Source organism: Numida meleagris, chromosome 3 (assembly GCF_002078875.1).
Source record: "Numida meleagris isolate 19003 breed g44 Domestic line chromosome 3, NumMel1.0, whole genome shotgun sequence".
Classification (NCBI taxonomy): domain Eukaryota; kingdom Metazoa; phylum Chordata; class Aves; order Galliformes; family Numididae; genus Numida; species Numida meleagris.
Window position 1 is genome coordinate 26,321,595 of NC_034411.1, and position 26,093 is coordinate 26,347,687.

At 37.6% G+C, this 26,093-nt stretch overlaps 1 protein-coding gene across 1 annotated transcript in view; it reads left to right on the top strand.

The window, feature by feature from the left end:
- PRKCE (protein kinase C epsilon) overlaps positions 1-26,093 on the top strand; it is a 286,254-nt gene that overhangs the window by 152,354 nt on the left and 107,807 nt on the right. Inside the window, exon 3 of the mRNA XM_021389975.1 lies at positions 25,484-25,643. Coding sequence (XP_021245650.1) covers positions 25,484-25,643 — 160 coding nt within the window. The remainder of the gene's footprint in view (positions 1-25,483; positions 25,644-26,093) is intronic.

A 26,093-nucleotide genomic window follows, 5' to 3' on the forward strand; every position in this document is an offset into this window, starting at 1 on the left:
CCTCATCCAGGTTATCAGTAAAGATATTGAACAGGACAGGCCCTAGTACTGACCCTTGGGGAACACCACTCATGATTCATCACCAGCTGGGTTTAACTCCATTCACCACCACTCTCTGGGCCTGACCATCAGCCAGTTCTTTACCCAGCGAAGACTGTACCTGTTCAAGCTACAGGCAGCCAGCTTCTCCAGGAGAATACTGTGGGAGACAGTGTCAAAGGCTTTGCTGAAGTCTAGGTAGACTACATCAATAATGTTTCCCTCATCCACCAGGAAAGTCACTTGATCGTAGAAGGAGATCAGGTTGGCCAAGCAGGACCTGCCTTTCGTGAACCCATGCTGGCTGGGCCTTATACCCAGGTTGTCCTACACATGTTGTCTGATCTCTCTCAGGATGATCTGCTCCATAACCTTCCTTGGCACTGAGGTCAGGCTGACAGGCCTGTAGTTCCCCAGATCCTCCTCATGACTCTTCTTGTGGATGGGAGCCACGCTGGCAAGCCTCCAGTCTTCTGGAAGCTCACTGGTTGACCAGGAATGCTGATAGATAATGGAAAGTGGCTTGACTATCATCTCCACCAGCTCCCTCAGCGCCATTGGGTGGATCTCATCCGGCCCCATGGGATTGTGGCAGTCCAGGTGGAGTAGTAGGTCTCTGTTTCCACCTGAATCGTGGAGGGTTTATTCTGCTCTCCATCCAAGACTTCCACGTCAAGGAGTAGAGTACCCCAAGGAAAAATGGTCTGACTTTTAAAAACAGATGTAAAGAAGGCACTGAGAACCTCAGCCTTTTCCTTATCCTCAGTGGTCACATTCCCCACTGTATCCAGTGAAGGATGGAGATTCTCTTTAGCTCTCCTCTTACTGTTAACATGTTTGCAAACAAGTTTTTGTTCTCTTTTACTCCAGTGGCCAAGTTGAGTTCAATCTGGACTTTTGCCTTTCTAATTTTCTCCCTATACATCCTAACAACTTCTTTGTACTCTCCCCAGATTGCCCATCCCTTCTTCCACAGGAGGTAGATTCTCTTTTTCTCCTGGAGCTTCAGGAAAAGCTCCCTGTTCATCCACGCCGGTCTTCTTTCCTACCAGCTCATCTTGTGGCACAAGAGGATAGCCTACTCCTGTGCCTCTCAGATTTCCTTGCTGAGGAGCAACCAGCCTTCCTGGGCCCATTTAACCTTCAGGACTGAATCCCAAGGGAGTCTCCCTACCAGAGTCCATAACAGTTCAAAGTCCGCCCTCTGGAAGTCCAAAGTAGCAGTTTTGCTCATTTCACCAAGAATCAAGAACTGTACCATTTCGTCGTCACTCTGTCCAAGAAAGCTCCTGACCTCCACATCTCCCACCAGTCCTTCTCTGCTTGTGAACAGCAGGTCTAGCAGGGCACCTCCCCTTGTAGGCTCTCCTACCAGCTGAGTCAGGAAGTTCTCTTCCGTACACTCTAGAAACCTCCTAGACTCCTTCTTCTGTGCTGTATTGTATTTCCAGCATCTATCAGGGAAGTTGAAGTTCCCCCAAGAACAACGGCTGGTGATCATGCAACTTCTGCCAGCTGCCCATTTCCAAGGGACATATAAGCATTAGTACAACATTTCACAACTTACAGAGGATGTACTATTGTTATTCTAGTCCTGTGGCTAGAGAAACCTGAGACCCTGCAAATTATTCAAACGTATGTCATCAAGCTGCAAAAGAGAAACAGTGAGAGCCTTCACAGAGGAGTGCTGTGAGTTCCGACTGATGTTGGAGATTGGTCTCACTTCGGATGGGCTCCCAGCCAGATGACCTTGTAAGGTCGTCTTTTCCAGACAGAACGAAGGTTTTTTTCCAGGCAGAATTATTCTATGAATGCTTGTGCATGGATGTGGTGCCGTGTCCTTTGTTCTTGGGTGCAGTGTAGCAACTAGCAGCGCATGAGTTAATAAAACTTGTCCAAGAAGTAAGCTAAAGAGAAGCTGCAGTATTAGGATTCTTTGTATAATCTAGTAAGGGAAAGAACTTGCCATAGGGGTTTCTAGTTGAAACTTTTCTTGTAAATCTGAGAAAAATAATTCTTTAAATAAACTTATGCAAATGCAAACTTTTGTCCTTCTTAGAAGCAATATCAACCACATCGAAAATAAACATGTGCAATGGGAATTCAGTAATTAATATGTTCTACCAAGTTCTGCTGAGCAGTGCTGAAAACCTGTTAGTATAAATGGTTTTATTCCTTTTACTTTATTCAAGTTTAATTTATGTTCTAGTTATGGCATATTTCTTTTATCATATTTTAATTCTTTTGACAGGAAATCACAGGAAGAAAAAGATTAACATTCTGTCTAATGGCACGCACTGTAACATAGCTCAAGTGCCGTTAGCTGATATGAACATTCTGTCACTTGAACACTGGTCATGCAAATATCCTCTTTGAAAGTGTTTGGTGCAGAGTCCCATTGTAGTGTCTTTTTATCTGAGCATTATGTATTAGTTGTGATTTGGGAAGAGAAAATTAAATCGCCAAAATAATTTACAGGTATTTTCATGTGTTTTTATGTTTATTTTTTCACTAACCTTGCTGAAATCAGTGGCCTAGTATGGATTTTCCAGGAGCTGAAATAGGTTAAATTTTTTTTTGTAAATGCTTTTAGTAGTACTTTGCACAAGATTCTTCTTTTTAATACACCTATATGTTCTACATTATTATGAGCTGTGCCATGACAGGCACGTGGAAATATACAAAAGAGAGTAAGTGTAAAGGTAATTTGAGGTTGCATCAATGCTGCTGTTTTTTTCCAGTTCCCAAAAGGGTTTCCTAAACCTGCTGTGGCTGCATGAGCACATGGTCTGGCACAGTAGGACTGGGCTTGGAGGGCAGAGCACGCACACTATGCTTGTGCTGGAGGCTTTGGGATGGTTCTTGGCCACAGCTGGGGCTAGGAGCCTTGTTCACAAGGGAAGCCCATTGAAAGTTTTGGGAGCCCATCTGCTGGCTTGAGTTTATTGAAAAGGAGCCCACTTTGTGCTCTCTGAGAGTACTCCATGGGGTGAAACAAGGGGTACAAATGTGGTTGCTCATCAGATGTGCTTCAGAGAAGGCATCACTGTAGATAAAAGTGCTGCTGTAAATGTCCTCAGTGACTATAAAAGTGCGCTCTTACACTGTCCTGTTTTCCTATATATAAGCTTATCATCTTGCTACGAATTCATCCAATATCTATGAATAAGACAAGAATTCATCAACGTCAGCCATTATAGGATCTACATCTGCTGCTATTCGTTCTTTTATTTTGCTGTAAAACAGCTGAGGGCATTTTCAGTTTTGATAGGAAATGCTGAGAAGAAAAATCACTGTTGAGAGGTATAAGCAATATGTGTAATTATTTGAAGTTATAAATAGTAACAAGGATATTTAAAAAGCTGTGTAAAAAGCTGATGAGATCTCTTAGGTGGTTCCTGGCTTTCAGTTGCTAAACAGAATAATTTTTTTTAGTTCATAAAAAATAATAGTAATGATGATACCATGGTGCATTTTGCAGCAGGTATTCTCTGGAGCTTTGCTTCAGTGTGCTTTCTGCCTGACTTCATCCAAGCTCAGAGAGCTGGGGAAGCTTTCAGACTGACTCAGGACACAGCCTTTTGGGTTAGCAGTTTGTTTTCCACCGTGTGCACTGGGCTTGTGAACTAGGGACATGGAGGAGATGGTTCCTGTCACTGTGCAGGTGCAAGCACTGGGTTGTTGGCTTTACGATTGATGCTTGGGTAGCCGACCGGGGCTGCTCCTGTGCAGTGGCTGAGAGGGGTCTGGCTTTGATGACTCAGCCACTGCTTCTCGGGCTGGGGGTGGCCCCGTCTCTGCACTTGGTCCTGGAGGGTCTGGCCTCTAACATGGGACAGAGTAGAGAACAGTAAATCTGGCTCTTATCAGGAGCTCTCATTCATAAATCTAGCTAGTGGTCTGCTTTGAAAGCCATAAAAGACCTCCCAGAACTTACTGGATGGGGATAGGAGATTTTCAGTAAATGCTATTACTTGCACTGTGTTTTCAAATGGGAGATTTTTCAGATTTTTAAACTAGATGTGGGATCTTAAAGATATTCTTCTGAAAATTTATTTACAGCTAGATATAAAGCAATCTGATCTTACTGTAAAGCGTAGTGGTTGTAAAAAACAGTAAAAATCTATAAAGTCACCATTCGATCTGCAGTAGCTAAAATGCGAGGGGGAAACATTTACCATTATTAGTTCTAAGACTGGAGTTGCAATGAACCAATACGTTTTTCATCAACATCGTTAGCCACAAATCGCTTACCAGGCAGTACGAACCCGTTGTGTCGTGCGTTTTCCTGAGAGCAGTACAGGTCCTGAGCAAGACGTTGGTTCTTCTGCCCCCGTGTGGTTGTCTTGTTCAGAACCCGCGACCATTTTAAGACGGATATACCGCTGGGCTTTTGTAAAAGCTGGCTAGACATCATTGCAATTTCTTGATTTTTACACGGCCAGACTTTGTTAACTTATGTTGTTCCGTTTATAAAGTGCAAGATACACGTTTAGAAGAAGAAGAAAAAAGAACAATTACTAAAATTGTCCGTCTTCAATTGCCAGGATTTGCTGTAAAGTTATGTATTCTTGATTTAGTTCCTTTCCATGTAGAAAAGATGCAATAGACCTCTTTGGTACATTAGAACAGGATCAGTACCTACATTCTGAAATCAAATTTTACTTTCCAAAATCACCATTGAACAGTAGAGATTAAACATTTTTTAGTTTTGTTTTTTTTTCTTTATAGTGTATTGAAAAAGTTAGCCTTTGCTTAAAAAATGAATTAATGCCCTCTCCCTATGTAACAGTTTCCAACTTCAGTAGAAGAGGAGCTTGCAGAAAAATGTTTGCAGATGGATTCCTTAAGTCTTTTTGCTGCCAACTCCTTTTTTTTTTTTAATCTATTCACAGAATTCAAAATTGGACCTCAGATATCATTACCAAGAAAAGTAACAAAGGACAAACTTTTCAGGCTTTGTAAAAGTGTACCCAGCATGTCAGACCTATTGCTTTTCTTTCCCTCTTTCTGTGCTATTTTCATACAGCTCCTTCAGATTTCTTGTCAAAATAACCAGCTGCCATAAACCCCATGATTATTACGTAAGCCGCGCTGCTACTGAAATACTCATTAATATGGCAAGGTACATGTCATTTCCCACCATGCATTGTCTGAAATTATAATTTTTGTTCTGAATAAGCTTTTTGCTTTTACTCCTCTGTAATAAAAGATATTTTTAGTGGAAGGGATGAAGCTAAGTTTGAACGTTGAAGTATGGTGTGTATGTGTGCAGGCAGATTTGAAAGGTATAATTAAATATCTTAGCTCTTTTTTATTAACTCTACTGAGTGTTAACTCTGAGTCCCAGTCTTCTGCCTTGTGCTGATAATTTAGTTAGAATATGTTCAGTAAGGAAACTTGGTTCTTTTAATTGATTTTGCAGATTTCAAAACCTTCAGTAAGTCAGTCTCTGTAGTCAAGCAGGCTTAGTGTTTGATTCTCAGTGCACATTCCTGGAAGCCTTAGGTCCCATAGTCATGTATTAATCAACAGGTTTGTCTTGTGGTGGTTTTTGGGTCAGGCTGTGATAGACCCACACGCCTTTCTGGAGGTCATCTTGGATGCATTTATGTCCATTTCTTTTGTGCTGATTGACTTTGTATGGCTGCATTGAAAAGGCTTCGAAATTATGCTGTAAAATGCAATGAAAGATGTTTCACTAAGGAAATAATGGTTTTTGCAAAGTGCTAGCCCTTCTAGTGTGCGCTGAAAGAAAATTCCATACTGCTGAGTATTGCTTGGGCAGATAAGGAAAGGCAACACAGCCAAAACGATTCAGCAAACTTTGTAGATGCCAAAGAACCTTGATTTAAAGAGCCAAAAGTATAATCCTTTTACATTTTCTTTAAACTAGGTCATAGCGCTGTTAAGGAGCAGGTCTTCAAATTATCTTTAAAGTTCTTCTAAATAGAAAAGGTACTGCAGTCACCTGAAACAAAAAAATACTCTCATTAAAGGTTGTGGGTGTGAGGTTTTTCAGTAGGGTAATTACATTTTTCTTTCTGGATTTCCTATTATAGAAACAAACTCCATATTCAGTTCACTCTGCAAAGGAAACTAACTAAAACAAATTACAGCACAATATTGCAACTAATAACAGCTTATACTGCCATGTGACTAGCACAATATCTGAAGTGTAACCATGTTTATCAAACTAAGCTTCTTTGACTAATTTAAGTTCTTGGGTGGTATTTTTGCATACAATTATTCCCTGTTTCATTTTTTCCAGGTGGTCTCTCCGTGTAAGTTTTAATATTCTTTGAAGGCAGTTTGGCATCTATTTTCTGACTAGATGGGAAAATCAAATAATTGAAATCTTCTTTTAAGAAAAAACTGTGGTAATTTACATTTAGACAATTGAATGTTAGCTTGAATGGCATTTATGGTAAAATGTTTTTGTTAGCTTTCTATACCAAGTTCCAGCTGAGTTTATGTGCTAGTCTGAGGATAACATTTTTGAATTACATAAAACAGGTAAGCCAAGTTAAAAAAATAACATTCTGCAATTTATGGATATGATACAATATGCTATGGTGGCTGCTTACTCTCATGAGACAAAGTCCTGAAATTTCTAACTGTGTATTGTATATTGCTTGTAGTCTCATAGGATGTTTGGTATCTGATAGGGTGTATGTGGTGTTTGCACTTTCAGCTGAAAGGTTTGTAGAGCTTGGAGCATGGAAAAGAGGTGAAGGATATGGTTTGTGTTCAAAAGCTCATTTGCCTTGATTATGAATCTTCTTGTTTTCAAATGTCTATGATTTTTATTGCTCTTGCAGCCTTCTTTAATAATGAACTTGCTTTTTCATCTTCCATTATTTTAAATATTAATATTCTGCTTTAGTGTTTGGAGAGACTAAGATTCCTAGGAATTCTCCTTTCTTAGAAGTCTCTTACTTAAAATTTCTAAATGTTAATTCAAATTCTTGGTAATTTTGCTACACTTGGAAGTAGAGTACTAGTCAGTGGAAAGTCAGTGAACTGAAGTAGTCTTGAAGCCACAAGCACTAAAGGGAATAGATTTTCTGGAAAGGAAAGGCAAAATATTTGTACATGTTGCTGCCTCTTAGGGTCTTTGTGATGGTTCAAAACAAGAGGCCCCAAAGTTTTGCCAGTATTTGCCAAAATATCTAACTGATAATGGAGGGCATACTTCACTTTCAGAACAGAATTTACATTAGTAAAGTTTGTAATATAGACCTTGCATGCTGTTAAATTTGCTTTCCCCCGCAGTCCTCCAGATTTCATAGATCAGATGTTATGATAAATTTCATAAGGACAGGAGGTCACAGGAGAGTATATCTATTCTTTCTTTGGATTTGACTGTGTGCATACTGTGTGTGCCCGTAAAAAATGTGCCACATAAAAGGATAATTAATATTTGCCTTTTTTTCCTAAATCTTCAGTGCATAACATATTCACATCCCTGTGCTGAAGACTCCGTATAGGAACATAAGTTTGATCCTCTTGAAAAGCCTCCATACTACATGCTGATTTGCAGCATGGCTTCTGCAGAACTTTAGCCCAACTGAAGCTGCAGCATTCTCCAGAGCTCAATGCACAACTGCACATGCGGAAATGCCCAGGCTTTATCGGAGCTCCAGTCTCACTGCAGCAAATGAGCATCAGAATGCACAGGCACTTAAAGGGTACACATGCACTGATCTTCCTTGAAGATTAGTGAATGAATCATGATCGCTTAGAAGGATGTGAAAACCAAAAATAAAACAGAAAATTCTGAACTTCTGTCTTGTGAAAAATATCTCCTTTCACAATAAATCATACAGACTAAATTTAAAAAGTTGATTGATCTGCCTACCTACCCACTTCATTGTGAAAGATATATAAAGATCTTGGCAGCTTCTATGCAAATAGCACAAACTATTTTCTTAAAGGAGAGGAGCAGTGGGGGCAATCATGGCCAAGGTAGTGTTCGTGAAAATGTAATTTGTATAAATAGATTTTATTCACTTTAATGACTCCTCTATACATTTAATTTAGACTTCAGAATGAAGTACTCATGCTGACGTGAAGAGAAAGCAGGCCTTGAGAAAATCATAGTAGTCATCCTCAAGTGATGTCAACAGGTTTTAGATGTATGTCCTAGCTTCAACCAGTAGTAAATTTTCTTGTGTCTCCTGCCTTATCTTAGTTTCTTCTGTTAGGTACTTTATCATGTAATACCACCTGCTGCTTTTATTGGTGTTGCTTTAGCTTCTGCTTTTTCATTTATATTTTTCTAAAGGATCTGCTGTGTACAAACCTGCTTGGGGCAAGGCTTGGACTGGAGACTTGCAGCTTGACTCACCCTGTTGTTAACAAACATCATGTGTGAGACTGTAATCATGCTTCTGGTTGATGACGATCTGAGAATAAAATAGCATTTTATAGGAAAAAAAACAGTGTTGTCATAACTTCCAAATATTTAGGAGAGGTATATTTTATAGACTCCGTATCACCTTGCTTCCGAGTTCATAGAACAGCTGCAGCATATGGAGGATATAGGATTAAGGAAGTGATTCCCTGATGTTGGATGTAAGCACTTGTCAGTCTCATAGTGCTTAGAAGTGATGGGAGGAAGGTCCAGGGGGCAGAGTGTGAAGACAGCATGCAAGGAACCCTTGTCACAGGGCTTCTGAGTGGCATTGAGCAAATCACCAAATGTCTCTGTGCCTCTTATCTGTGCTCTTCAGCTGTGGTTCTGCCGGACGTTGCATACTCTGGCTGTTGTTGTGCTCATGAACCCAGCTAGGCTGGTTGTGATGGCAAGTTGGATCTGAGAGAAAGATTTTGCATGTTTTTCATCTATTTGGGGTATGGGCATGGGATAACTTCTCACTAAGTCAATTGGCTTTTACATATAGATTTATTAAAAGTAATTTCTGGTTTATTCTTCATTAGTAGTTTGCTTTGATGTTATCAACCTCACTTGTATGTTATTATGAAATTTAAAATAACATTGCTATAGTGTAAAATATTTTTTTCATTAACGTATCTTTTTTTCATTTTACCTGTCAAAGATTAATTTCATTACTGAACAATATTCCAAAAGTTTGAGCTATCACAGTCACTGCACTCAGACACTCACACTGTGAGTACTGCATAAAGAATCCTTGTGAGATGTCATATAGCATGCAAATACAGCCGTGTTAGCTCCAGCTATGGTTCCTCCAAAATCCAGGGAGTGGAAGAAAAGGGAGAATCAATGTTTACCGTATTAGAAGTATAAAACTGGTCATGGAAGAGATGCCATTTTTCAGAATTTTGACTTAGAGGAAAGTAATAACATTGTAACATAAAAAAAAATAGCTGAAATAATTCATAACTTAGGACCAGCAATATGACATCATGTGAGAAAGGGTAACTTTTCCACAGTATTTCAGTGGATGTTAGTAGATATTCAGCCTCATGCTGCATGGACATCTAAATGAGTGATGTTTTGAAGGGGCAGCATGAAGTTACTCATCTGTGGGGACGGAAAGAAGTGGGAAAGCTGTTATTCAGATTAGAGCTACAATTTTGTGCTGGTCTGAAGCCTTTCGTCTCATGATTGCTCCAGTTGTTGAGAAACTTGTAAACACCCATGTTAGTTTACTCTGGAGGTTCCAGGTTTCAGAAGGAGTGATTCAGAAAGTACTCCTGATGCCATGATAGAGCTACGGCTCTTTTCCTCCTGGTAGTGTACAGCATGCCTTGCTTACCTCCATGTGCTCCAGAGGACAAATGTCAGACTCTGATCTTGCTGCTTTTAACTTGTGCTGCAGCCTTCCACACTTTTCTAGATCAACTCTAATCCACTCTTTTCAAATGCACACCTCTATCATAATGATCTCAATGTTTGAAATGACTTCCTTTAAACAAAGTTTAATTTTTACCCTTCGTTTCCAGGAACACTTTATATCCTATTTTCTGCGTCTCTTGCAAAGATTGTCACAGTGCAGATGGAGAATCATATTCAAATGATTTTGTTTCTTGCTTTCTAAGGGACAAGTGCACGTTGTGTTTCCTGCTGGAATAGATACTGCAATAATTATTTTAAATAAGTATAGATGCTGCTAATAATAGTGCTAATGCTTGCTCAAAGGGAATGTTTTATTCCCCTTAATGTTCTGTGTGGGCTGGCGGAAAATCACTCAGCTTCCTCTAATTTTCCATGGCCCATTTCTATGACTTTTTTTCCATCAAGAAATGAGAGATATTTTGTGTGCTGAGGTGATGTTCTTGTATGTAGGAGAATAAGCATACTGATTCTGCAGTGTGGGCATGTTGGCTCCAAGTCCTGAATATGAGCAGCTATTCTGAATACCTCCAGTCTGGGATACAGGATTTAAGACACTTTAAAGGAACTGAATTCAAATGGTTGCATTGCATCTTATAAAACCCGTATTTTCTAATGTAGGTTTGTTGTGCTGTCCTAAAAACAGAGAAGCACAAAATCACTATTCACAAATTATTAGCTCAGATTCGCTTTGTGAAACTAGGTTTTCAGGAGTGTGCTTGATAGACTGAAAAGAAAGGTTTGTATTACTGTGAACTTTGTAACAACTCCAGGACAAATTGTAAAGAGTAACTTCTACTTCAAGAGATTTTTGGAGGACTTAAATTAAGAAACACCTTTCTTTTACTCTTCTTGGAAGTAATCTTACAATTTTTTCATTGTTATTAAAATATTTTGGCAACTATTTTTTAGGTTGTGGAATAAGGAAAAAGGCTATTAAAAATGCTTTATTTAGACTTAATTACTTCCAAAATTATTTTTTTACATCTTTATATCTATTTTTCTAAATGCAATACAGTTTTTGTCTGCTATATGCTTATGGAAAAGATAATGCTTTATTGAAGAAAGGTTCCAAAAAATCTTTTCCATGTGTAAGAATATATTTGATTTTGGTATGTATTTACTCCAGAAAAAGGTTTCACAGGAGACATTAGCTCTTACTTATGCAATTTCTGCTGATAATATCATTGTGCTGTTATAATTTTTTCTGAATGATTTTATCTCCTTATTAATGAAGAAGCTTTTTTCTGAATTGAAATGATTGTAAAAAAAAAAATTCATGAGTGGTGTGTTATGGATAGTCAAGTCAGAATCTCAAGCTTTGGAGCTGTCAAAAGCTTTAAAAAAGATATTAGGGACTTCTCTCTAGAAGTTCTTTTATAAAGACAACTGCTGTTAGGGTTTTTTCGAGGAACTCTGCTTACCCTTCTTAGGTAATTCACACTTATAGAAAGTAAGTGGGAAATCAAAATCTCTTAGAAACCAGCTTGGAAGTGCTGCCATATGTCATAGCTTTCATGAGATTTTCCAAGTTTAAAAAAGGAGGAAAAAAAAGGAAAAGTAATCCAGCCTTCAACTGCAGCTATCAACTGTCACATCCTACAAGCAGACAGTTCTGGAATCTGTTAAATCAAATCTCCGTACACCACACTTCCCAACTTGTGAACTGATAGGTGGTACAGCTTCCCGGGGCAGTATTGAAGTTTACCATGGGAACAGCTAAATCAGTGACAGCAGCAATAAGGAGGCACCGAATATTTTCCTTTAACTTACAGCCAGCTGACTTTCACATCCTTATTCAGCAACCTGATAAGGCTAAGTTAAAATGAATTATGGAGTGTGTGCATATGAGCTGAGGTGCCTGGAAAACCAGAGAGGACAGAAAGGGTTTGAGATCATAGACTGTCTTGATTTTCTTCAGAAAAGCTGTTTTAATGTGCCTGCTATCTCTTGGCCTGTTGATAAATGAAACAATAAATTAAGCATTATAGAGATTAGTATTTTACAATTGATAAAGCAGTGTTTATCCTTACAGTTTGAACTTGTGCTGTGCCTGCTTTTCTGGATGAGGCTGTGTTGTCAGTGGCATCGGAACTTCTTTGTCTCTTTATGATAGCTGAAGGCGGTACTGCTGATGGAAGGGACAAGTTGAGTGCTGAATGGAAAACAGAGCAATGGGTGAATGAGGGAAACATTCAATCAGCAGTAATTCCAAAAATTGTTTTATTTCCATTTTCACTGTCTGAGTTACTTTCTGGGCTGAATATGGAGAAAAGTGTGAAGAACTTAAAGTAACCTTTTTTTTTTTTTTTTTTTTTTTTTTTTCTGAAGAAATAAGAAAATACCAAAATATTTTTTTTCTGTGTTCAATTTTCTCTTCTAGCAATGGTATACAGATGCAGTGCTCAGTTTAACAAATATTTTTCTTGGAAGGTGTACAGTTTTAAGAAATGTTAGAAGCAGATTTTCTCCCACACACATTAATTAATTCTTATATAGAGTCTTGTCATATATTTCAAAAGTCAACCTTCAGTGAGTGCTGTGGGAATTTGTCAGTACTGAAGTGCTCTTATTCTGAGAAAGTAATGCTGAAGTAGAAAAATCAGTTGGTTTAGAGTATTGTGAAATGATACAACTAGATACCAGTTTTAATTTGTTAAGGTATTCTTCCGTAGCAATTCTGGTCTGCATAAACATAGTTTGAGTTAGCTCTGTCATGTATCTGGAAAAAACAAAAGCGGATGTAAACCACTTTCTAATTTTTGGAGTTGTTTCAATGAACTTGATTGATTGAGTGTCTTATAGAAGACCTTAATGAGTCTAACCTATTTTCTTTAGGCATGAGAATGGTTTCTAGATCCCTGTGGAAAAAAAAAAAAAAAAACAGATCTTGACTGCTCTTTTATGTAGCTAACTCTAAATACATTTAGATCTGCTTGTTCTCATGTATGAGTTTTCCATACCAGGGAAAGTTAACTTCCCCTTGCAGCAAACAAAGAAACAAACAAACAAAAAAACAGGAAAAAAAAAAACCAGAAAAAAAAAGCTTTCTGATTGACAGTAAAACTTAATTCAGATTGGCCTTGACGTTTGAGACATTGATTGATACGGGCCACGTTGCTCACAATTTCTTCCACAATGATCAAGAAGAATATTCTCTGATGCGTTCTCTTTCATCAGACCTAGGTTTGCTTTCATTCATTCCTCCTTTTTCTTTTCCTGTCCTATTTTTCTCTGAGTTTTGTTCTCCAAAATGAAAGGATTAAAACTGTCTGATTCCATTTTGGTTGTCTGTCTTTTTATTTCCTCAATGCCCACAGTAATGTACCACATCATCCAATATCCCACCCTTCCCACTTCCCAGCTGCTTCCATCAGTAAGTTAAGCATTCCTGAATATTACATCAATTCTACAGAGCTATGAAAAACAAAATATATCTCAATCAACTCATCTGTTACTTCTTCAAAGGCTGTTTGCCAATTATTTCTCTGCATAAATATAATTTTTATTATAGATATAATCTGCTGTGGGTCAAGAAAAGTGCCTCAAGTCCTCTTAGATTACGTCAAGGAGCTGGTACTTAAAAAGTTTTCTGAAATTCTGACTCAGCTGGAAATTAAACATCCATTTAAGAATCTTTTCATAAGCTAGAAGTACTTTTTGTTTTTTATGAAAGCTTGGACCACATGCTCACTGAATCACTAAAAACATAAAAGACCCTGATACATCTGTGTTTCCAAAGACTGGAGAACAGGGACTAAATAAATATTTGAACATTGGAGGTAAGAAGATTGGAATATTAAGAAGATGGCAAAAGTCAGGAATATATAAGTTTTTGTAACCCATTTCAAACCTAGTTTTGTCATCTATCATGGTGTTTCTGTCGTAAGGTAAGACACAATTTGACCAGCCTCCATAGTAATTTGAAATAATATATCCTGTCCTGGAGAAAATAAGATTTTCCATGATAAACGTGGAAGTGAGGGTCCCCACTAGAGCTCTCTCTTTTTTTTTTTTTTTTTTTTTTAATTTTTCAGTCTTTAGATGTGCTTGCTTCACATTTTTAAAGCTTTTCCCCATAACCTGGGGACTAGATATACTGGTATGTTTAACAAGAGCCAAGATTGTCATGTAACTCTGTGTTTCAGCTGGCACACTTTTTAAAACATCAAATACTGAAAAACTTTGTTGGGAGTGATAAGAATCGGGAAAGAAATCTCTTCTTTATTTCTTGAGGATATCCAAGTGGAAAAATGAAGAGTATATTTACAAGCTATGGCGTAATATTAGAAATCAGTGCTCTTTAACAGTTAGCAAGTATGTGGTAGGCCCTAAATTCCTTCTACAAAAGTAGGATGAGTTAGAACTGTTGTCTCACCTTATTTACTCCGTATTGTGATGTTGATGCTTAGACTTAACATCTAGCAGGGCAGGTAAGTAGCGCTTCAAATACTGGAAGAGTTCGACTGAGATCCATTGCACATTGAGTATGCTCTTTCATATATCTGTCTTCAGAAATGCTTGGCTAAATTGGATTTTTTAAATAGTACGCTGATAAATCATACAAGTACTTCAGGATTTACATAATATATCTATTATTGTTCGCTGAATGGAAATTAGTAATAATACATTCAAAGTTGAAAGACATAGATGGGACAGTTGCTATAATAGCACTGCTTGTGAGTCAGAGACTTTCCTAATTAAACTTTTGTTGTACAATGGAAGGGGGGCGAGGGGAGTTATCAGAATATCCTCCCACACTAGCAAAAAAGATGATGAAAAGAGGGAATGAGTTATTTTGCTGTGGTTGTTTTTTTTTTTTCAGTCTATTATGAATTACTAGGAAATGGGCCAGATGAGATTGCTTGTAAAAGGTGTCCGGGGTGTCAGAATATGTCACTTAGTGAAAAGATGTAAACGAGAAAGAGCAAGATGTTGGAACACTGGTAAAAGTGTGTTATAGGTCATATATCAGACTAAAAAGGGAAAAGTTATGGCTGCTATTTACTGGTGGAATCTGTCTTGGAGAACAATCTATTCTAAGGTTGTGAGTGACACTAATATCTTTCACTTGCTTTATTCAGTTCAACAATAGTGCTGTGAGGGAAGGAAAGTGCAAAGGTTGATTACCTATGGACTCCTGCAACCTCCCTGCAAGAAAAGAAAAAATAATCTGTGCAGTTGAAATGAAGACCCATCTTTTACCCAAGTGCTCTGCATGCTTTGCAGCAGAGCAATGGTGCTTGTTAAGACCACATTTTTTTAGAGTGGAGAACTGTCTGTGAAAGATAAAAGTGATAAGATGAAAGAAGAAACACGCTTAAATCTTCCTTATTATATTACAAACCTTGCTCTTTCTGTCAGGCTGATTGGCTGTCAGCCAGAGAGGTCTCTTTGGTGCAGTTTCTATGCCTTGTGCTCCCATGATGGGACTTTCATCAAAGCTCTTTTTGGTGACACCCCAATCCCCAACCATTCCTCCTGATTTTTCATAGCGTTAGCTTTAGGGCTAGCTCATGGGTGTCCAAGCTTTTGACTTGCCCGGAGTGCATTGAGTGAAGAGGAATTGTCTTGGGCCGCATATACTGGGTTGCACCAAAAGTAATGCCTCCTATTTATTACCCTGGAAAATATAATGAGTACAAAAAGCACAAGAACACTATTTGTTAGAGCAAGTTCTCAGCTACAAAACACTGTTTTCAGCATAGTCACCACAGTTAGCTGTGCGTTTTCATCAGCGATGAACAAGAACTTGCATGTGGCTCTCATAAAAATCTGCACCAGTGGAGGTGACCCACTGTCACCACTACTGAAACACACAACCCACCATTTCACTGTGCTCACATACACTGTTTGATCCTCCAGAAACATTCGGCAAGTGTCAAAGTATGTTAGTGGATGCCAGTTGTTCCACATGGAGGAAACCAATTCCACACCTATATGCATGTTCATGTCGTGCACCACTTTGTCGGACAGCTCCTCTGCTGTCATCTGTCACATGGCAACAAAATATAATGGGATACTGGTGGGAAGATTCAGCCTTCACTGCTATACCACCAACATCCGTCTTTGATGTCATGGGCATATATAATAAATAGGATGGGCATATATAATAAAATAGGAGGTATTACTTTCAGCGCAGCCTTCATAAAATATGTAATATAGTTTATGTATATATGTAAGAAAACTTATTTTAATCTTTAATATTTTTTAGTAAAGCAAAGGAAAAAAAAGAGCAACAAAGCCTTAGAACTAGTGGGATATTTGGGGATATGTGACCTTGTTTTTATGACAAGTTCAGTTTGGTGGCAGTGGCTGCTATTCTTAGTGAACTCTAAAGGTGTTCATCAGACATTTTTGATGAAATCTTGCTCTTCCTCCACTTCATCCTTGAAAACAATTCTTCACAGATTTGCATACTGCCAAAAAGCGATGGCATGGATGAATAAAACAGATTGTGAAGTGAGTGTTGTTTTTCTCTGGTAAGAGAGGTCTTAGAGAACCCAGGTAAGGAGACATGATCAGATTTTTGAGTTGAATGTCTGCAACTCAATACATTAAATTTGCAGGTAATTTATTTCCATCAACTGAAAATATAATTGCAAACTTACCATAAAAGGATGATTTTTTGCAATTTTGAAACCTATTCTCGAATTGAAAGATTTCTTTCCCAGATCTTAACAATTAGATTTTTTATTATCATTGTAAGTTATTTAAGCAGGAAAAACTACAGTGAGATAAAACAGATGTGGGACATCCCAAATCCCTTTGGCAAGGAGTAGCGCTGAACATGGTTGTCTCACTTGTTGTTTTCTAAGAACTCATAACCTGAGGTCAAATCCTGTTCTGTTTACTGGAACCATTATGGACCCTATTAGTACGTTTGTCATCCGGAAGGTGCAGATACTTGACTTTTGATACTTCAAGCCTGTTGAAGGGAGATAACCACCCTAGTTTTTACAATATCTTTTACTTTGCTGAGAAGTATCTAAAGGGGAATATTGCAATTATGTGAATATATAAAGAAAAAAAATATGTAAATAAAATATTAATATGCCATTGTTACTCTGCCTGCTCTTGCAACTCTCCCTGGTGTACTGGAGCACTTTTTGAGCAAAGTATTCAGGCTTTGGTTTTTAATTTATACCAAAATTTGTCAGACATATTGCAAAAAATTCTTACTCTTATAAAAGAAGGTACCCTGTGCAATCTTTTCTAGCTTTCTCAGTTGTTACACAGGCACTATGTGAGGATCTTTTGAATCACGAGCAGTTCTACAGTGAAATCCTTTTGTCCTTTAGAGAAGGCAAGCACGGAGTCGATACCTTATTGAGAAACAAATATAGGGGAAAAAAATGCAAAAGGATCACTTCTCCAAAGTAAACTTTCTAAAGTTTATGCACTTGTGTCTGCAGTGGTGACACCTCAGAGTGGAATCTTTCCAAATTGTATGCAAGGAGATTTCATTTCCGTTCTGAAGCACTCTGACACCTGAATATTACAAGTGCACATCCTACCATAGGCTGGAACTGTGGTTGGAAGGGGAGGTGTAATCATTATAAAGCTGTTCTGAATGCCACCTCCTCTTGACTTTTCACAGCAGAGGTATTTGTTCTTAATGTGCTTACATGGAGTTGTAAGGTTTATATGGAAATTGTAGTACAAGTGAGCTGCTATTTTTTTTTTAAATATACACTTGAAAATTAAATATACACTTGAAAATTATACACAAGTTGCTGCTATCAGAAATGGGATCTGGAAATGGTATCAACAAGATGACTGTGAGATTTAGCAGCTTAAATAAAGGAAGTGGTTTTCATTCCCCTTTTCACCTTCATATATCATGGCTGTTCTTCAGCTGTCACATAGTGGTATTCATGGGGACCTGTTTAGTTCAAAGCAGCTGCCTTCTTTCTGTGGCTTGAGAAGTGTACATAGTTGCTGCAGTGCCCTTCACTATGACATCTTGCTGTGTCTGTGATCATGCCTAGCCTATGGTCTTTTGCATAAGGTGTATATGGGACAACGGTCACCTTCAAAGATACATCAGTAGTTTGTGCTGGAAGAAACTTTGTTTTTGGTTGCCCATTCACTCATTCAGAATAACTTACTCCTAAATTATTTATGTTGAATATTAGCAAAAGAGCCTGCGTGCCAGGGTAGTGAAACAAGATACTTTATGTTGTGGAATTTCCCTCACCAGAGATTTTCAGGAACTGTCAGGGAAACACTAGCTGAGGAGACTTGAAGTGCACAAGACTCTTCCCCACTGCAGGATGTTGGGCTGGGGCATCTCCTAGATGCCTGCCATGCGTGTTTTTGTTATTTTGTAGTGAAGGAACAAAGCCGGGGTTGAAAAAATATTCAAGAAAATATGATCTTCTGAAAGACCTAAAATCCTAGTCATACAAGCTCTACACAGCTTATGCGACTATTATAAAAAGAGTCTTGAACTGTTCTGATCTATCACAAATACATGCTTAAAATACTGTCATTTGGAATCTATCTGGTTTAATGGTTATCTCTGGGAAAAGGGCTTTGTCCAGGAATTCTCACAGTGCTTGTTTTCCTTGTTAGCATCACAACATCGTTTCCTGTCTAGGTGCTGACAAAAGCCAGCAGCTCAGCTCGTCTTGCCTGGGGCTATGTTAAAATAAGTGTTCATAGGTACACCATTTTGAAAGATTGTTTTCCACAGAAGCCTTGACTATGATGTTTTGCCATACTTTCCTTCTTTCCTTGAAGCAGTCAAAGGACAATCAATGGGAACATCTGTCTCCAGACTATGTACCATCTCAAGAAGGTGGGCACACTTTCAGGAGCATGCTGCAACTGTATTGCAGGTGAAGTCTGCAGACAAGCAGCAATAAACATGGAAATCTGGTCCCAAGGATGGCTTTTGGCCTAATCATAATTTAATAATCTTATAATAGTATGATGTATTACACATGTAGTTTGTTCATTCAAAAAGTCTTCTTATTTCAGCATTAATAAATGATTGATTTAATGAGGGATATTGTACTTGTTTGCTTATCAGGAGTTAACACTATCAATACTAACATCGGGCTACTAGTACTAGTACTATTCATTGTTCATGTCTGGATCAGCATGATTTGAATTTTACTGTCACGAGCTAAATTCATGCTTTCCCCTGTAAGTTTATGAGGTCATGTTATGCCACAAAACTGTTCCACAATTTGCATGTTATTATTTTACATTATATACTTATGAGCGGACCCATTACATTCACTGGAATAAGGTTTCTCTCCTGAACAGCAGCTTCAGTATTTACCATGTGTAGAATAGTTTTTCACCTCTCTGATTTCAATTGCAGATTTACTGACATAAAGGCATTGTGTTTAAAGTGAGACTGTTGCTCCTGAAGGATAACAGTGCAAGACTGAAATAACCCTAGCTGGCACTGACTTCTTTTGTCCCATTGTCTGTGACTTTGTCTCCTTTAAAACTGAAAACACTTTAATTCTTGTTCTCTGGAAAATGTCTTTGATGTTAACTTTTATATTTTTTTTATATATATTTTTTTTATCTTAAAAGCCTTGAGATGGGAAATGAACTTGTCAGGAAACCTCACATAGCAATAACTTCCCTAAGGTCTTTTCAGTAATATAACAAAGACTAAATTAGAAATCATAGTTATTAATTCTTTTCTTCATAAAAACCATATTTCTTAAGAGTGTGAGTACCTCATTTGAAGAAACTGGGAGGAAGAAGGAGGAATTTGTCTCTGGTCTGCTTACTTTGTGGATTTGACATGTATTTATGTATAGAGATTTCTACTTTTGCCTCTCAGATGGGGGCAGGAACCCACCATCTATGTCTCTTAAAGAACTTCCCCTCCCATGAGCTAGGTGGTGTCTAAAAGACAGATGTAGCACTCAATATCTATATCCATCCCTATTGGTTGTCCTGTCAGCAGTTCCTATAAAATAGAAGTCTGTTCGTTAAATCTTAGATTTATTAAAACACGCTGTATGTTCTTCTGAAGAAGACCACGTGTGACTCCATGTTGTTCATACCTTAAACTTGTCACCAACTATGTGGGCATTGTGTAGAGGGAATGCAGCAGGATGTGAGGGCTCATCTCATGCTCTTTCTTAAGGAAATTCTAGGTGTCATTTAATGGAGAACCTTGCTCAAACAAGGATAGGAACTAGTTCCTCTTCACCCCCAACCTTTCCTTCAGCAGAGTACGCAGGCCACGGCTGTGGTGGCAGTATCCTTTCATGCTCCTCATGCCAATTGGTGAGCACTAGCTCCACACTGCTGCCAGCTAGCGGGCTGTGAAATTTCTGAAAATTGAATGAAGTTTCTCTATATGCTGAAACTGCTGTAGTACCTTTGTTGCCCTTTAGACTTTTTAGTAGGTTTTTTTTTTTTGACTTTATGATCTTCCTTACTGGTTGAATCAAATGTACAAGTATTTCCATTTGAAAGGACATGGAGAGTTACGGTTCCTTCAGCTTTGAGGAAGTAATGAATACATTCAGGATAAGAGTAAAGAAGAGAAGGTATGAGCCAGCAGTAAATAATGGCTCCGTATGAGGCAACTGGGGATGCATTTAAAGCGTCTTTAAAAAAGGAAAGTAAAACAGGCCCTGAAACAGAATGTGCCTCTCACACTTCAATCACTTTTCATTTGTTCGTGTTTCAGGGGAAGTCTTTAAATACATGTAGGCAGAATCAAGACATAGATCCAAGATATAATAAGCAACACTTTTGTGTTTATTCTTTACTAAAGAAATGGACTGGAACGTGTATGCATTCAGGAAAAGGCTTACAGAAATTGCATGCTCTTTCTATATCTGTCATAAACTGTCCAGTCTGTGTTCACCCATAAAAACTTCATGAAATCCCATTGTTGTCTATAGCTTACTATTTTTTATCTCAGTTTACTAGATCAGTTATTGCATGTGTTAGTACTGAGAAAGCCACTTATAAGGAAGGACAAGGAAATATGAATGTATGGGACTACCTTTGAGTTGGTTTTTTTTTGTTTTTTTTTAAAGGTAAGTCTTTACCAGTCTGCCAGAAGAAATCTGGGTGACTTTATATAAATTTCTACTGCAGAGGCCCAAAGTAAGAGTTCAGCAGTAATCCTTTGAGACCTAAGTTTGGTGCAGAATGAGCTGGTTACACTCAGTCATGAAACCCGAGGGGTCCTGGATATTGTTCCTACCCCTTTTCTATTTCCAATGTGACTTTAGGCAGATTATCCCCCATGCCTCAATATCCTTCCTTGTCTGTGAAATGTCAATAGTAATATAATCTTGCCTGAACAGGATGTTTATACAGTTTAGTTTAGATATTATGTAATGCTATACCAAAAGCTCCTATTCTTTATATACATACTGATGGAAGTGGTCAGTGTTTAAGTATTCTGATTTAAAAGTTCTTAATCCTCAGTTATAAGCATCTGTCGGACTGTTGTTCCTTTGCATTCATTGTTCAGTTATGCTTTTTTTTTAATATAATTATTAAGGGTTAGCATTAAAGCAGCTGTTGGGTTTTTTTTTGTTTTTTTTTTGTTTTTTTTTTTTAATGGACTGCTGATTGTAGCTAGAGATGGCAGAACATGAGGACTTGCAAGAGATGCATAAGGTGAAAAGCAGTTTGTATCAGTTTGTGCAAGGAGCACTGTGGAAATGGAAATGCCCTGCTGTGGAGGGATATGTGTTAGCTAGTTCCTACTACAGTTACCATTATCCATGGCCTAGAGCTTGGCTTTGATAGCCATTTAACTGGAAAATCTTGTTTGTTTTTCCTCCCCAAACACTGATACTCTCCAGTGTAACTCCCTGCCATATGAAGGGAGGTGCCCAGTGCACTCCAATTTACAACTTCCCATATTCATTTATGCTTAAACCACATTATAAAAAGTGTCCTAACGTGTATCAGCTTTTGTTATTTGGTGCTCAGAGCCTTTATCCCCCCGTCTTGCCCTCTTTGAGGATTATGGAGTACTCTGTGTTACTTTCCTGTCTTTTAAGTTAAGGCTATAAAATGTACTTAACAGATGCCGTGTGATTAACAGTATTAAATAAAGTTCCAAACAGTTCATTTAAGCATCCATTTAGCAATTTCTGCAAGTATTTATGAATTTCGTGAAATTTTTAATTCGAGATACTTCTGTTGACTTTTATAATGATTCTTTAAGTGCTTGAAGTTAAGTCTGCAAGACTTCTCAGGATTGCGAACTTTGAAATTGTAGGCAGTATACTTACATGTACATATGAGTATGTAAAAGGAATTATGTGCTATTGTTTTCCAAATAACTGAGAGTTACACTTGGCTGCAATGAAAAGAAGCAAAGGCATTACTGGATACAGTTTAAGGCAAAATTAGTCCTAAATTTGGCAGTTCTCAATTGCCATCATAGCTAAAATCAGTATGCTGTATTGTAACTATTCTCCATGAATGCTCTGAAATGATCATGAGCTTTCCTTACTCCTTCTTTCAGAAATGAAATTTGAACAGGGTAAACTGAATAATACAAAGAGTTAAAGGACTGCAAATCAAAACAGGGAACAGAATGTATTTTACATTAAAAAAAAAAAAACCTAACAGCTTTTACTGAGGAAATAATAACCCTCTTTGACTGTTTAGTAGAAGCGCTGTGTGAAGGAATTTTTCTTTATGTTGGAAATGCTTGTAGACTGACTATGACAGATTCACTTAATTTTAGTTTGAACTCCACTGCTAAGAATAGAAATGACATGGTTGGACACTGTGCTATATCTTAATAGTGTTTTCTATAATATAACAGTGTAAGTCTTTTTCCTTTAAAAATAATTTTAAACGGCCAGTTTTGTTTGTGTTGCCAGAGTTTCCAAAATAAGTCTTGAAATTGCTAGTTGGCTCTCTCAGCAAAATGTTTCCATTTTTTCCTGACTACTCACTGTTTTCTGAGATCATGATTTTCCTGCTCATGAAAAATGAGAAAACTCTGGGGCTCAATTTTAAGTAGATGTCTCAAGAGAACTGAATGCATGTCTCTGGTGTGACTGGTCACATATGAGGTAAATGGATTTAATTTAAACATAAGAGTGTTCACAGTGTTCATAGAGAGGAGTGGCTTACAGCCCTGGGTGTGAGCATGTGGGCACTTCATCCTGACCTGAGTCACCTGGAAAGTAACTGCCTTGGTTTGGGTCTCTGGTCCTGAACATCACTGTGATTTGAGCAAGACAGTTTTAAGACTATAGAAAGGCTTCGCCAATGTGTTCTCACTGAGTAACAGTAACAATGACCAAGCTAGCACCACTTAAAGCAGACTGAGAGTAAAACTGGGTGTAAGGCTCCTGGGTGGATTCATTGTTCTTGTGCCTGGATCTATTTGATGAAAGGTGGATGGCCAGTGCGGTGACGACCTGCTGTTTAAGCTGGAAGTTTCAGGTCTGGTATATCTGTTTTCAAGTCAGTGCATTTCTGAAAAAGACACTGTTCTATTATTTTAACTTTAAAAATTGTAAGTGAAAAAATGAAGCTTCATAAAGTGTTAAGGATAGAAATTAAAGTAATACAATTATTTTTAGAGACTTATTGATAAAAAGCAAAAAAACCCTAACCCTAGTGTCATGATATTCTGTTGATCTAGTCAAAAGATTTTCATCTGCTCTGTAAAACTGCACGTGCTTTAGCTGTTAAGAGTTACTCCTGAGACCAAAAAAAAAGACAAAAAGGAGAAAAGTGGCACTGTAGACCGATTATCATATCAACTGTGAGTTGTGCATTCTCAGAACATCGTGTTCATTTCATAAAAGCAGATACCTGTCTGTGAAACCTTTCCAGGAGAGAGGTGTGTTAGCTTTCTCATATCCAGACTGCATACTTCAGCAATTTCTAAAATCTGGGTGATGAGTAAAAGAGCTGTTCTGTGTTACCTATAGAATTATTTCTTACAATAGCAATTTTTTTTTTTTTAAAGAGGTTTCCAGCAACTTTTTAAAGTTCATTCAGAAGGTGGAAATAAGCGTTTGATAGGATTTCCAAATGCCTGCTATGCTTACTCTGTGAAAGGTGGTTTTTCCCTAACAGGCTGTGGTATTTCTTAGAAGTTGGAATTTTACTTAATGCACAAAAGTAAGCATAATTGATAATTAGTTATTATTTCATATCTCTTCCTTGAAGGAGAATTAGAGCCATTATTTTGATTGCTCTTTGACATAAAAGGGGTAGCATTTTGTGTAAGCCAGCATTTATTTACTCAGAACTCAGAATATAAAAGCAATGCTATTCCGGCCATCCCACAGATGGATCTGGCAGGGTGAAATCTCACTTTGAGTAGAGAGTTTTTGTACGATATTACTGTGTAAGGAGCATGATATTTCTAGGGTGTAAATGTCATAGTTTTTTTGCCCTTGCTGTGCAGTGAAAGAAATTGGTCTTGATTTCTGGTTCTCTGCTCTGTGTTTTCATCAGCTTAATTTAAGATCATTTTCTAAGAATTCCTAAATAAATACCTTTCAAATTTACAAAAATATGAGTTATTTTGAGGGACTGATTCCTCAAAAATAGAGATTAGTTAAATATTTGTTACACAATTAGATTACTATAGATTTGAGTTGTTCTCCGATGATCTATTTCGACTGCATTATTGTTAAATATTGTTCTACTTCTTGGAGATGAACTCATTTATGTAAAGGAGAGCTTGCAACTAACCACAGCTGTCATCTTTATGCTATTATAATAATTCAGTTTAGCTAAGTAACAAGTATTAATACATTTCAAAGTGTTATATTCACTGAAGTAGTGTGTAGATTCAGTGCATGAATGGATTTGGGCCTTTCTAAATCTGATATTCTAATTTCAAAAGATATGAGTGGTTCAAGGAATGCTCGTAAAGCATTGTCTTTCATTAATGACTGTGCACTTTTCTTGGTTTCTAATGTGAACTTAGAATGTGCATGTAGAACACTAGGGAGATATTAGTAACACTTTTTAAAATATTGTCTTAAGAAGAAGACCCGATGTATTATGACAGATTTTTCCAAAGGTTTTCATTCTGAGATATATCTGAGATATAGTAACTTTATTTTTTTTTCCTCTTCCATTAAGTCTCATATACAACCAAATAGGGGTTGGTTGAGAGGAATTGGTTGAGAGGAACTCCTTGAAAATTTTGCTGCAAGTGTATTAGTACCAAAGAAGATTATTAGAGCCTGAAGCTCAGATCATAATCACAAAATCTCCTAGTAAACTATCCTGGGGGAATTTTTGTTCTGTTTGGTAAGGTGTACTTTTATTCATCTTCCCTGCTCTTGTGTCTGCATTTTCAGAGAGGTAGAAAAGTTGGGGCTTTTTTGGTGATAGATTTATTTAGTATTTTTTCAGTTGTTGTTCATAAAGGTCAAATGACATGCAAGTCTGAGCTGGTTGGAGGATCTAAATATGTAATTTCTGTTGAAGAGGTGGTTGGTGTGCTTGATAGCAATGAAGTACAGAAGACTTAATTCCAAACCTAGTGTGAATTTACAAGTAAAGCTTTAGAACCAAGAGTTCCTTTTTTTTTTTTTTTTAAGATAACACCTTGTTTATTGCATTTGCTTTTTTTTCATATTTTTATCTGATGCAGCCAGTACTTATTCTTTTTTTCTTCTGTTTCAGCACCCAAAGACAATGAAGAACGTGTATTTCGGGAACGAATGCGCCCCAGGAAGCGACAGGGTGCTGTACGACGCAGAGTACATCAGGTCAATGGACACAAGTTCATGGCCACCTATCTTAGACAACCAACATACTGCTCACACTGCAGAGATTTTATATGGTATGAAGCATCTTTGACTTGGTTTTCTTTGTAACTTTGTATTGAAGAACTGACATACCATCCTGTTTCGCTGAAACATAAATGGAGTAGTAGTTCTATTCCACTTCTTTTTAATGTTAAATTAATAATAGAAAACTGTCAAATGTTAAAACATCTTGATTGTGGGCTTTTTTTCCTCTGAGTCGGAAAGTTCAGTCTTCCTAGTTGCCTACTACACACCATAAATTCTAGGTAGACATTCACTCTAGTGTTCTCTGAATGCCTAAGTGTGAATTTGGACCTATGACTGTACATCTACATTTTGCCAAGATGAATGGACTCTTACTTAGATACTTGAGTACTACTATGTTTCTCCTAGGAAATGCCAAGCTCCTATAACTCTTTCTGAAGATAAAGGAATAGGATTAATAGGAATAGGAATTAGACTTCTGAAGTTCCCATTTTTGGGAT